Genomic DNA, 14471 nt, shown 5'->3' with positions numbered 1-14471 from the left:
AAAAGTTTTGCACAAACAAAGCCAATGCAACCAAGATTAGAAGAGAAACAGAAAGCTAGGAAACAATCTTTACAGCCAGTGTCTCTGATAAAGGCCTCATTTCTAAAATATATAGAGAATTGAGTAAATTATTGAGAATACAAGCCATGCCCCAATTGATAAATGGTCAAAAGATATGAATATAGGCAGTTTTCAGATGAAGAAATGAAAGCGATCTATAGTCATATGAAAAAATGCTCTAAACCACTACTGATTAGAAAAATGCAAATTAAAACAACTCACACCTATCAGATTGGTTAACATGACAAAACAGGAAAATAAATGTTGGAGAAGATGTGGGAAAATTGAAACACTAATGCATTGTTGGGGGAGTTGTGAACTGATCGACCATTCTGGAGAGCAATTTGGAACTATGCCCAAAGGGCTATAAAAATGTGCATACCCTTTGACCCAGAAATACCACTAGGTCTGTATCCCAAAGAGATCATAAAAAAGGGAAAAGGACCCACATGTACAAAAATATTTATAGCAGTTCTTTCTGGGGTGGCAAAAAATTGGAAATTGAGGAGATGGCTATCAATTGCGGAATGGCTGAATAAGTTGTGGTACATGAATGTAATGGAATACATTGTTCTATAAGAAATGATAAGCAGGCAGATTTCAGAAAAACCTGGAAAGACTTATATAAACTGATGCTGAGTGAAGGGAGCAGAACCAGGAGAACACTGTACACAATAACAGCAACACTGTGTGACAACCAACTTTGATAGACTTAGCTCTTTTTAGCAATGCAATGACATAAGACAATTCCAAAAGACTCATGATGGAAAATGCTATCCACATTCAGAGAAAGAACTATAGAGTTTGAATGCAGATCGAAGTATACTATTTTCTTTTTTTGTTGTTGTTTTGTTGTTTCTTCTTAGTGATTTTTCCCTTTTGTTCTGATTCTTCTTTCACAACATGACTAATGTGGAATAATATTTAATAAGATTATATATGTATAGCCTTGTTGTCTTGGGGAGGGGAAAAGGGAGGGAGGGGAAGAAAATTTAGAAACCAAAATCTTATAAAAGTGAATGCTGAAAACTAAAATAAATAAAAGAAAAACACAAATTAACATTAAAATAAGATAGTAGTCCACAGAAACAGTTTAAAAATAAATCAAGATGAAAATAAACATTTATTTTCATCACTGATGAAAATTAAACATCAGTAAAACAAATTGTGCAACTTTGCAACGGGAGTCATATTGTAGTAATACACTTTGAAGAGCAAATTTAATGCCTTCATTACCTACCAAAGGATATAATAACCACTAATATACAATTCAATATAAAGTACAACTTAATAAAAGTAAATAATTGAGCAATGATAAACAATTTCCAGTGAAATAAGAAATTTGTTTTTTAAAACTTTGCAAACCTTTTAAATAAACTTTGTATGGAAAAAAAATTTTGTTGACCCCAAATTTTAGCACTTATGAATTACATTTTCAATTTTTAATTTAATCTAACTTTACCTTTAATTTGGTCATTTCTTTTTTATTTAATATTTTATTTTTTCCAATTACACATAAAAACAATTTTTAACATCCATTTTTTAAAATTCTGAATTCCAAATTTTCTCCTTCCTTCTCCTTCCCCCTTACTGAGAAGACAAGCAATTTGATATAGGTTACACATGTGCAGTCATGCAAAATGTATTTCCATATTAGTCATATTATGAAAGAACACACAGAACCCCCCCCCAAAAAAATAAGTTTTTTCTATGCTTCAATCTGCTTTCAGACTCCATCAGTTCTTCTCTAACATGGATAGCATTTTTTCACCATAAATCCTTCAAAAATGCCTTGGATCACTGTATTGCTAAGAATAGCTAAGTCATTCACAGTAGATCATCATAAAATATTGCTGTTAAATATGTTCTCCTGGTTCTGCTCATTTCACTGTGCATCAGTTCATGTAAGTCTTTCCAGGTTTTTCTGAGAGCCTCCTATTTGTCATTTCTTACACTACAATAGTATTCCATCACAATCATATACCATAACTTGTTCAGTCCTTCTCCAACTGATGGACATTTCCTCAATTTCCAATTCTTTGCCACCGTGCAAAGAACCTGCTATAATTATTTTTATATACATATGTCCTTTTCCTTTTTGTTTTTTATCTTTTTGGGATACAGACCTGGTAGTGGTATTGCTGGGTCAAAAGGTATGCATGGTTTTACAGTTCTTTGGGAATAGTTCCAAATTGCTTTCCAGAATGGCTGAAGCAGTTCACAACTCCACCAATGATGCAGTCATGTCTCAATGTTCCCACATCTTCCAACATTTATCATTTTCTTTTTCTGTCATATTAGCTAATCTGTTAAGTGTGTATGGTACCTCAGTTGTTTTAATCTGCATTTCTGTAATTAATAGTGATTTCGAGCATGTTTTCATATTACTCTAGTTTTGATTACTTCATCTGAAAACTGCCTGTTCACATCCATTGACCATTTATCAACTGGGGAATGGCTGTTATTTTACCATCTCCCTCAATCCATCTTTCCTTGTATTAGCACCCCACCTTTCTCTTATCTTCTTCCCCTCCTACTTTTCTGTAGGGTAAGATAGATTTCTATACCCAACTGAGTATGTATGTTATTCCCTCTTTGATCCACATCTCCTTCTTCCCCTCCATGTAAAAGCTCCTTTGCACCTCTTTTATGTGAGATAATTTACCACATTCTACTTCTCCTTCTTCCTTTCTCCCAATACATTCCTCTTTCTCATCCCTTAATTTTATTTTTTTAGATAATGTTCTATCATATTCAACTCACATCCATGCCCCTCTGTCTATGTAAACTCCTTTTAATTGCCATCATGATGATAATAAAGTTCTTAGGAGTTACATGTATCATCTACCCACAGAAACCCTGAAGGTCTTCCCCTCCCAGATAGATTTTTTTTTTTGAGTAGCCAAACTAGTCCATCTTTTGCATCATTTCTTACCTAGCCTTAATTCACTGAACAGGTATTGCCTCAGACCAACTGAGACCTAGGAAAAACCTTAGCTTAAAAATGCCAAGGTCTCCCACCTTCCTGACATCTTTGGTCTTCTTTGACAACAAAGGACAAATAACAACAACAACAACAATAGGAATGTAAATGGTTTACCTCAAGGGTGGGAACCTGTAGCCTGGACTTTAACCTTACTGAATCCCTTATGATTTCTCTTTCCTGTTTACCTTTTTATCCTTCCCTTGAGTCTTGTTATCTGAAAGTCAAATTTTCTATTTAGAAGGGGTAGCAAGGTGGTGAAATGGATAGAGCACCAGCCCTGAAGTCAGGAAGATCTGAGTTCAAATCCGGCCTCAGACCAAACTCTTGACACATACTAGCTGTGTGACCCTGGGCAAGTCACTTAACCCCAGTTGCCTTAAAAAAAAATTCTATTCTGCTCTAGTCTTTTCATCATATATGCTTGAAAGTCCTCTATTTCATTAAATATCTATTTTTTCAATGCTGAAGATTTATATTCATTTTTGCTGGGTAGATTATTCTTGGTTGTAATCCTAGTTCTTTTGCCCTCCAGAATACCATATTGCAAGCCCTTTAATGTAGAAGCTGCTAAATCTTATGTTATTATGATTGTGGCTTCATGAGGTTTGAATTATTTCATTCTAGCTGCTTGCAATATTTTCTCCTTGACCTAGGAGCTCTGGAATTTGGCTGTAAAATTCCTGGGAGTTTTCTTTTGAGGATCTCTATCAGGAGGTGATGGGTGGATTCTTTCAATTTCTACTCTACTCTCTAGACCTAAGATATTGAGGCAGTTTTCCTTGATGATTTCTTGAAAGATGATGTCTAGGCTCCTTTTTTTTATTATGGCTTTCAAGTACTCCAATAATTCTTAAATTATCACTCCTTAATCTATTTTTTAGATCAATTATTTTTTTCCAGTGAGATATTCCACATTTTCTTTGATTTTTTCATTTTTTCCTTTTGTTCTATTGTTTCTTGATGTCTCGTGGAGTCATTAGCTTCCACTTGCCCAATTCTAATTTTTAAGGAACTATTTAAGGTACTTTTTGTACCTACTTTTCTATCTGCTTTTTAAGGAATTCTTTTCTTCAGTGAATTTTTGCAAATCTCTTTCCATGTGGCCAATTCTTCTTTTTAAGGAGTTCTTCTCTTCAGTGGATTTTTATGCCTCTTTTTTTTAGAATAAAACTTTAAAAAATTTTTATAAATAACTTATCTGTTACACAGACATTTTGCCCATCTAAATCACTAAGCCATCAACTCAAGATATCAAACCTAGGTTTTATTAATAAAACAGGTAAAAACTAATTTATCGATCTTCACATAGAACTGTAGATGAAGCTGAAAAAAACAAGGCCTCATTTTAAAAACAAAATGCATCAAATGCAAGTGATTTGGTTCTTCTGCCTAATTACTTGGGATTGTCATATTTTGTCCCATCTACCAAATACAAAGCCCTCAAAGCCAAGGCTTTTGCATTCACTTAGACTGCTTGTAATAATCCTGTTCTGTTTTAAAATGTCCACTCGAAAATGTTTACTGTGGATGACAGTCTACTTTATCTCTTGCCCTTTGCTACATTTTTTTTACTTCCTTTAGCCTCATCCAAAATGCTGCTACCAAATTCCTTTCATGTTGTCCTTTATAAATGCATAGTCATTTCTTTTGCTTAATTTCATTCAATTACATACATTCCTGATCATCTGAGTAGTTAACCTTATTTTAAAAAATCAAAATAAAGAGATGCTTGAGGTTTGCTTCAGTGTTCAAGTCTGCTTGTTGGCTTTTCCTTTTCCAGCTTTTCTTCTGTTTTCCTAAATATGGCTAGCCTCATTTTATAAATAGCTGTGACATTGCCACCAAGTCAGGTTTAAAAACTGATTGCCCAAACTGTAAAATATTTAAACTTCTCTCAAAAAGGCTGGGGGGAGGGGGGGAGGGATTTTTGTGCCTCTTTTACCATTTAGCCTATTCTGTTTTTTAAGATGTTATTTTCTTCAGTATTTTTTGTGCCTCCTTTATCATGCTGTTGACTTTTTTCATGATTTTCTTACATCACTCTCATTTCTTTTCCCAATTTTTCCTCTTCCAAGGAATTCTTTTTGAGCCTAAGACAAATTTACATTTTTCTTTGAGGCTTTGGATATAGCAGGTTTGACTTTGTTGTTGTCTTCTGAGTTTGCATTTTGATCTTCCCTATCACCAAGGTAACTTTCTATGGACAAGTTATTTTTTTTGTTGTTTGCTCATTTTTCAGCCTATTTCCTGAGTGTTAATTTTACGTTTAAATTAGGCTCTGCTCTTGGAGTAGAGAGGGCACTGTCCCAAGCTTCAGTGTTTTTGTGCAGCTGTTTTCTGAGATAGTTCTGTGGGGAGGGGAGGGTTTGTAAGTTTTCAGTTCTTCCAAAGTGGTATGATCCAAGGAGAGGTGTGTTTACTACTTTACTGGCCTATACTCTGGTCTATGAGGGACCAGAAGCACTCTTTTCAATCCTGGAACTGTGATCAGGCTCTCTGCTCCCCTGCTGAGCAAGTTCTGGTGTACTAATGCTCCTCCTCACCCTGGGATTGCAACCCAGACCCATATGGGCAATGCAACAGAGTCCCACACCTAGGGCCAGCAATGGGACCCCTGTAATCTCCTTCTGACCAGTTGTCTGAACCACTTACCGTCTGTGGGCCGAGGATTCTGAAAGCCACTACTACAAATTCAACTGCCCCCAGGCCTGCTACTACCTTTCTGGGAGCATTGCCTGAGCTCGCACCCTGGTGCAACAGACCTTTTCTGCCAACCTTCTAAGGTATCTTGGGTTGGACCAGTGTTTCACCCCATCCTTTTGTGAGTTCTGCCACTCTAGAATTCATCTTGAGGCATCATTTAAAGTTATTTGGAAGGGCATTTGGGAAAGCTCAATGAGTCCCTGCCTTTTCTCCACAATCTTGGCTCTGCCTCCCCAGGTCATTTCTTTAAGGCATACTCTAACAGCCTTCAAAACTCACTATGATTTCTTTTGAACTCCAGGCTCACTGTCTTCAAAGATATTTCACAAGACATACTATTTACGGATTAATTTTTACTACAGCGGATGCTATTATACAGGAATAATAACTAGCTAGCTATATAGTACTTTAAGGTTACAAAGCACTTTACACATGTTATTTCACTTAATCCTTGAAACAAGCCTGGGAGGAGGGTGCTATTATTATCCCCATTTTACACATGAGGAAACTAAGGCTGAGACTTGCCAGGGTCTGGGATGGTTTTGGAACTTCAGTCTTCCTGGCTTCCAAGTCCAAAACTCTATCCACTGTGCCACCTAGAAGGTCAGTCATCTGTAAATGAAGACACAGGCTAGTTTCCACAGGAATGGAATCATAAAAGTAGTTTAGAAACCAAAATGATCTTACAGCAGAGATCAAACTGGATGAATATGTACCTACAAAATATGATGAAAAATTAAATTTTTCCTCTTCTATTATTAACACAGTTCCCTTCATTTTTGTTCTCACACTCTTTTGTCTTTTTGCTCACAGACTGGAAAAACGATGTTTCAAGTGCCCTTACACAGTGGGCCATTAGGAGAAGCAAGCATACCTTTTGCTCCTTCCTCACGGCTACTGCTCTCCCACCCACTATACTCTGCCATCATCACTCAGCACCCTCTCCGTGTTTGAGGTTCATTCTCTTCCTCTATATCACCTTGGTGCAGTTATTTACCATCCCCAAGATCATTCCCTTTCTGTTCTCAAAAAGCTTAATACTCAGGGCTCACAGTCTTCTTCTCCACTCCAGCTCTTGGCCTCATACTTAAGGACTTCAATGTACACAATGTACACCCTCATCTTCCAATTCATCAGCCTCCTCAGCTCTCAAAACCTATACTTGTATTCTACCTGCACCATACACAGAGATGGTGGGGAACACCCTCGCTATGACTCTCACCCATAACTGTCCCCACTTCAAGACTGAAAACTCTGGAATTCCTCTTTCCACAATCTCCTATTTTTCCATCTCTCACTCACCTTTCCTAAACCTGTAATTCATTTATTCCACAAGCTTTTGTTAACTACCTGCTATCACAGCACTGTGCTATAGTGAAAACAGTAGTGGCTCTGCAGTCAGAGGACCTATCCTACCTGTGTGACCTTCAGGAAGTCACTTAAACTCTCTGGGCCTCAGTTTCCTCATCAATAAATAAAATGAAGGGGTTGGACTAAATGGTCCTTGAGGTCACTTCTAACACAAGATCCATAATCCTATGTACTGTGCTATGTGGTGAGGATACAAAGACAAGAAGAAAAAAAAGACCCTGCTCTCAAGAAGTTTATGTTCTAGTAGGGCAGGAGGTGTTGAGACAACATGAACCAAAAAAGTAAATGTAAAATAGATGTAAAGTAAGAACAAAATGATTGCAGGAGAGAGGGGCACTGGTGTCAGAATGCAGGAGATAGCACTTGAACTGAGCTTTGAAAGAAACTGGGAATTCTCCTAATAATAAGTGAAGAGGTAATTTATTCCAGAAGAGAATCAAGCGACATAATGGAAAGGGCCAGTCTGACTAGAACAACGAAGGCATGAAGAACAGTCAGTACAATAAACCCAAGAAGATAGGTCAGGAGTCAGACTGTGATTGGCTTTAAATGCTGTTGATGAGTTTGTACTTGATCTTAAAAAGAAATAGGAAGCTGCAGATTCCTGAGCATGGAAGTAACAGGCTGGATCTGTGCTTTAGGATTGTCAATTTAGTTCCTCTTTGAAGGCCAGATGAGAAAGGAAAAAGACTAGGTAGGAGACCAATTAAAAGTCTATTACAATAGTCTGGGAAAGACATAAAGAGCTCGAACTAGAGTGCTTGTAGACAGAAGGGAACCAATGAAGAGATATATTTTGGAGGCAAAAGAGATATGACATGGCAAACAATGGACATAAGAAGTGAGAAAGACAGAAGAGTGGGGGAGGACTCCCAGACTGCCAACCTAAGTGACTGGAAAGACGGTCGTACATTCAACAGAAACAGATAAAGAGGAAGACACTTCACGCTTCCCTGCTCTCAGAGTTCATCAGCACTACTGTGGTCTCACTTTCCTCTCTTTGCTGCTATTCATCCTTCATCTTCAAAGAGGACAATAACATCATGGGGTGATGTCTTGACTTGCACATGAGTTGGACTGAAGTGAGTCAGAGCTACACAAAGTCACCAGCCTCACTCCCTCTTCTGGAGTCATCAAAGTCCAATGGCAAGACAAAAGTCAGGACAACCGGCAATGGCCCAGGATGCAACGGATGACCTTGGCATCTTTGACATCTGACCAAGCTCTGACAGTTCCACAGGCCTGCTTTAGCCGCTCATCCACTCATTCCCCTGGGGGACAGCTTCACATGCTCCGGGCAGACATCCCTTAAATCACCAACATGTTTGAGGCCTGTCAGTTACCCTCAATCTGGTCTAGCCTCCCTGCCAAGACGCTCTTATCAGAGTACGGCCACTGCACATGCTACGGCTCCCTGAAGCCAGAGGTGAGAGTTGGGGTGGAGGTGGATACCAAAACTGGATAAGCAGCCCTGAAAGGGCTCAGCAAGTCCTCACATCAGAGATGCTAGTCCTCCCTGAACACCCCGTACAAATGAAAGCAATACTGTATTATTTGACTTATATTGAGCTTGAAGTATTAAAAAAAAAAACCCAGACCTATTTCAGATGAATTGCTGTGCAGCTGTGTCTTTCTTGTCTTGCATTTGTATAGTTGATTTTTAAACTAAAGTAGAAGATTTTACATTTATCCCTGTTAAACTACATTTTATTAGATTCAGCTGATGTTTTAGCCTGTCTAGATGCCTGGATCCAGACTTTCTCATCCATTTGGCTCATTAATCTTCCCAGTTTTGTGTCATACGCAAATTAGAAAACCATGCCATCTGTGCCTTTATCCTAGGCAATGATAATACAGGGATACTGAAGCACTTGCTGTCCCTCCATCCCTGCAAGGCACTTCCTCTTGATCCCTGCCTCTTAGAATTCCTAGTGTCTTTTAAGATATGACTCAAGTACTACCTTCTACATGAAGCCCTTCCTGACCACTCCCCCATCACCTTGTACTTATTTTGTATAGGCTCTAGAGTATAGGGTTTAGCAGTAGAATCTCCTAAGGAAACTATTTTAAATGTAGCACCCTCAACGTGTGTACATACTTGCTACCCTACAGACCCCAGGGTTGTAGTTCATATTCTGAGACACCCTGAGACCATTCAAGATCCACCAAACAATAATTCTGAATCTTCAGAGATCTGGGGGAGAGGAAAGGCTGCATTTGAGATGAAGACTCTAAACTAAGCTATCTAAACCAATCTTCAAGGTCCTTAAAACATGGCTTGTCCAAGTTGGTCCAAGAGCTTGGCTGGTTCTTTACCATTATTTTGGCTGGAAATAGACTAGCTTTGGGAACACAATAATAAAATGATTTCTAAACTAGTTGAAATCAGCTCCCTTTAACATCCTAAGGGGAGCTAGAAAAGACCTTAGAGATAATCTAATCTAATTCCCTCATTTTATAGATAAGGAAACAAACTGAGAAGTAAATGACTTGGCTAAGGAAACAATACTAGCAAGTGATACAAAAATTAATGTCAATGATTGTACTTACTGGTTACCAGCAAGGGTGTTCTTGAGTCAACTCCAACCAATCACAGTTAAATTTTCAGTGTGAGCACTCTCACACTGGAAATCTACAAATGCTCTAATCTCCTCATCATGCGTTTTAATTCAGCCGCATATTCAATGCCTTCCCACCTGCCTCAGCCTCCTCTCCCCTCTGTAGAGGGCTGGAGGGTGGAGCACTAAAATCCACTCAAAGCTTTCCTTTATAGAGGGCTGGATCTGGACTTGGCAGTACACTCTACTTTCCACCTGCAGCTCTGCTTGGTCTCAACTCCACAGAACATTATGTCCCCATGCCAGGTACCCTCTGATGCCCTCATCCCCCTCACCTCCACTTTCTTGCCTCCTTTTGTGTGTTGTCTTCCCCCAACAGATTGTAAGCTCCTTGAAGACAGGGCCTGCCTTTCTTTTTCCTATTTGTATGCCCAGTGCTCAGCATGGTGCCTGGCACATAATAGATACTTTGAAAATGTGTAATGTATTGTATCATATGGTAATCACAGTTTGAGTTACTGTTTTGTTGAGTGTCTATACTATACTGAAGAAAGCGATAGAGAAAATGTTAATAATACAGATTAAACTTAAAAGGGTGTAATAAGCACATTTTTTTCTGGAGAGCTGATAATTAAACATCTGCCAGCATACCTGTGGTTCCAAGGGAGAGTTCTATGTAAGAAGTCACTGGCAAGTAAGAGTTATATAAAAAATTAACAAAGCATTATTAAAAGGGTTTTTTTGAACTATTAAGTGGTAGAACAAGATCTTCTAACCTGAAATCCAGCACTGGATCAAGAAGGATGAGAACTGAGGAATGACTATTGTTGTTCAGCCAATTCAGTCATGTCCAACTCTTTGTGATCTCATTTGGGGTTTTCTTGGCAAAGACACTGGAGTGGTTGGTCATTTCCTTCTCCAGCTTATTTTACAGAAGAGGAAACTGAGGCAAACAACAGCAACTTGCCCAGGGCCAAACAGCTCATAAGTGTATGAAGTCAGTTTTGAATTCAGGAAAATGAGTCTTCCTGACTCCAGACCAGACACTTTATCCACTGTGCCACCTAGCTGCTCCAGGAAAGACTATGAGATTTGGCAATTAAGAGACTGTTGCTATAATTTGGGAGAGAATAGTTTCAGTTGAGTTATGAGGTAAGAAGACAAATTTCCAAAGGGTAAGGAATGAGTGGGAGGGGAGGAAAAGGACATAATCGGCATAGAAAGCTAATTTTAAGAGTTTAACTGAGAAACTAAATACAGAAGGATAACCTGAGGGAATGGTCAGATCTAGTGAAGGTTGTTTCTTTTAAGGTTAAGGGGATGGGGAAATGTATACCCAGATTTCAGATGGATGGAAAAGACGAAAGGAGATACATTCAAGCACACAAGCAGAGGGGCTGACCTTGACCAGAAGGGCTACCTTACTTGTCAGAGACATGGAAGGAAGAAAATCTTCAGTTTTTTTCAGTAAAGTAAAAAGTGAAGTATTCAGCTGAGAAGGGATATGGGAAGTTAGGGAGGCTTAAGGACAGAAGACAAGGTTTGAAAAAATTCTCTATGAAGAATGAGATAGGGAATCAATTAAGAGAGGGAACAAAAGATTGTCTTGCTGCAGTTAAGATTTAGTTGAAATTAGAGAACATAAACTTATAATGTACACATTCAGCATGGCTATGTGGCTTCCTCCAGTTCTGTTCAGCAATGTGTGGTTAAGAACAAAGGATGCACGAACAGAATGAGCAATCCAGGCCTGAAGTTTGGCATAGGATGACTGGCAATAGGACAAGGGTGAAATTCAAGAGTAGTAGATGTTCAGTGATTTCAGTTGTGTCTGACTCTTGGAGTTTTCTTGGAAGAGATACTGGAACAGTTTAGTATTTCCTTCTCCAGCTCATTTTATGGATGAGGAACTGAAGCAAACAGGGTTAGGTGACTTGCCCAGGGTCACACAGGTAACACATGTCTGAGACTGGATATGAATTCAGGTCTTACTAACTCTAGGGGTAGGTAGGGGGCTCAGTGGGTACCAGGCCAGGCCTGAAGTCAGCAAAACTCATCTTCCTGAGTTCAAATCCGGCCTCAGACACTTACTAGCTATATGATCTCGGTAAGTCACTTAACCCCGTTTGTCTTGGTTCCCTCATCTGGAAAATGAGCTGGAAAAAGACATGGCAAACCACTCCTGCATCTTTGCCAAGAAAACACCAAATAGGGACATGAAAAGTCAGACATGACTAAAAAATAACAATTCTTTCAAAAAGGTAGAAGGGCCATTTTACCATACAATCAATAATATACAGATAAAGTATTCAAAGTATAAACAACAGAAATCTAATTTGACTAAAGCTACTCCGGCCAAAATAATTTGGCCCAATGAAGTACTACCATAACTCAAAGGATCCATTTCTGCCACATGGAAAAATTAGGAAAAAAGCTTGAAAGTCACATTATTTTTAATGGAAAATATTTTAAAATTCTTGACTTTGTTCTTTTAGTTTTAAAAGCTTTTAAGTGGTAAGAATGGAAAAATTAAAAACTAAATTTTAATTAATTTTGTACTGTTGTCATTATTTTTAATGGAAAATGTTTTAAAATTCTTGACTTTGTTCTTTTAACTTTAAAAGGTTTTAAATGGTAAGGATTAGTGGAAAAATTAAAGACCAAATTTTGATTAATTTTGTACTATTGTACAATCAATAGACAAAACAAATAGACTGCAATTCCTTTATTAGATTACAGTCTCATTCACTGTATTTGTATGAAATCTTTCACAAGACTAGAAAAATTTCTCAAGGGGGCACGTCTCATAAAAATTGCACTGTAACTATATATACTGCATCTATGATATGGATTTTTTTGGTCCAAGTTACCTTTTTTGCAAAAGAGGAGTGAAAGATAAACTACTGTTATACATTAAAAGACCGAAAATGAAAATACAGTAACTTTTTAAAACCAATTAACTAAATGTCTTATCTTTCCTTTTAAAAGCACAAAAGTAATAATGAACTAATGCTTCCTAATTAAATCCACCTATGACAATCATTTGGACAAACAATACCATCAATTCTGATGCTGCATGTGAAAATAATTTTTAACTGCATATACTTCCAAAATATATAGTCACATACAATTAAGCTAATTAAAAAGAAATAACAAGAGAAGAAAGTAAATTTGATCACAACTAAAAATCTCTCAAGTATGTCTCATAAAATATATTATCATAAATATCAATTATATAGCAACAACTTGCATGCTATGAAAAAAATTCAAAGGACATTTTAAAAATAAATGTAAACATTTTATATTTATACCAATTTGCTATAAAACATCATTTAAATTTTTGAATTAAAGTCTACAGTGTAGAAAAGACTATTACTAGCATATTATCATACCTGTTGCCATTTGCCTTTGACAGCTGGGTCTCTGACTGACTGACAATGTCTCTGAATCTGCTGTATTACCCCCTGATAATATACCATTGAAGAGTCATAATTTCCAAGAAGTGCATATTCTCTCCCTTTCTTTGCATTGTCACAAATCTCAGCCAAATTCATCTTTGTTCACAGATCTGAAAGAAAAAATAATTAAATAAGAAAGATTTTAGTGACAAAAAAATTGTGCTAATTTCTATTCTTTTTAGACATTTATTTAGACATCTAGATTTTAGACATTAACTTAAAATTTTAAGCCCAAAATATGTATTTTCCACTTCTGGCAGTTAACTGTTTGCATGCTTTAGAACAAACAGTATTTCCCTTATTTAAAAAAAAAATCACCTTTTTTTTTATTCTGAACTTAACAAACACCAAATAAAATGGGCACTCCCGTATATACAATAGCACACTCTCCCCCTACTCTCAGCTGGGAAAAAAAACCTGTAAAACCGGTAACAAACATATATAGTCAAGCAAAACAAATCCACACATTGGCTGTATCCAAAAATATGTCTTATTTTGCTTAAGTTCACCATCTCTCTATCAAGAAGTGGGTACCATGTTTCAGCATCAGCTCTTGAGGAATTGTGGGTGGTCACTGCAATGAGCAAAATTCAAGGGTGCTTTTCTTTATAACACTGTTGTTCCTATGTAAATTGTTTCACTGGTTCTTCTCACTTCACTCTACATCAGGCCTTACAAGTCTTTCTATGTTTCCCTGAAACCATTTCTTTCATCATTTCTTATATCATAATAATATAACATTGTATCTACGTAGCATAATTTCTTCAGTCATCCCCAATTGATGGGCACCCCTTTAGTTTCCAGTTCTTTGTTACAACAAAAAAAAATGATAAAAATATTTTTGTACATGTGGTTCCTCTTTTTTTAATCTCTTTGGGGTTAGAGACCTAATAGACTTATACTGGATAAAAAGGTTTGCAGAGTTTAGTGGTTGGAGGGAATTAATCCAAATTGTTTTCTAGAATAGCTAGACTAATTCACAACTATCAACAGTGTACCTATTTTCCTGCAGCCTCTCCAACAACTGTCATTTTCACTTGCCATCTTTGTCAATATGATGGGTGTGGGATGGAACTTCAGGGTTAATTTGCATTTCTCAAATTAGCAATTACTTTGGAAATTTTTCATATATTCATATTCATATATAGATAGTTTGGGGTTTTTTTTCTTTTGAAAACTTCCAGTTCATATCCTTTGACATTAGGGAATGCTCTTGTTTTTATAAATCCCAATCAGTTCCTTATATGACTTATATATGAGATCTTTATCAAAGTAACCTGCTACAAAGATTATCCCCCAGTTAACTGTATCCTTTATAATTTTGACAGCACTGAT

The 14471-nt window shown here is 37.2% G+C and overlaps 1 protein-coding gene across 1 annotated transcript in view; it reads right to left on the bottom strand.

The window, feature by feature from the left end:
• KATNAL1 (katanin catalytic subunit A1 like 1) overlaps positions 1 to 14471 on the bottom strand; it is a 91895-nt gene that overhangs the window by 55722 nt on the left and 21702 nt on the right. The window contains exon 2 of the mRNA XM_020997124.2: positions 13071 to 13246. Within this exon, the coding sequence (XP_020852783.1) occupies positions 13071 to 13232 (162 nt within the window). The 5' untranslated portion in view covers positions 13233 to 13246. The remainder of the gene's footprint in view (positions 1 to 13070; positions 13247 to 14471) is intronic.

The sequence above is a fragment of the Phascolarctos cinereus genome, unplaced genomic scaffold (assembly GCF_003287225.1).
Source record: "Phascolarctos cinereus isolate Bilbo 61053 unplaced genomic scaffold, phaCin_HiC Scaffold_726;HRSCAF=1367, whole genome shotgun sequence".
NCBI classification, from domain to species: Eukaryota; Metazoa; Chordata; class Mammalia; order Diprotodontia; family Phascolarctidae; genus Phascolarctos; species Phascolarctos cinereus.
Note: the sequence above shows the minus strand (reverse complement) of the source record. Positions and strands in the feature narration are given on the sequence as shown.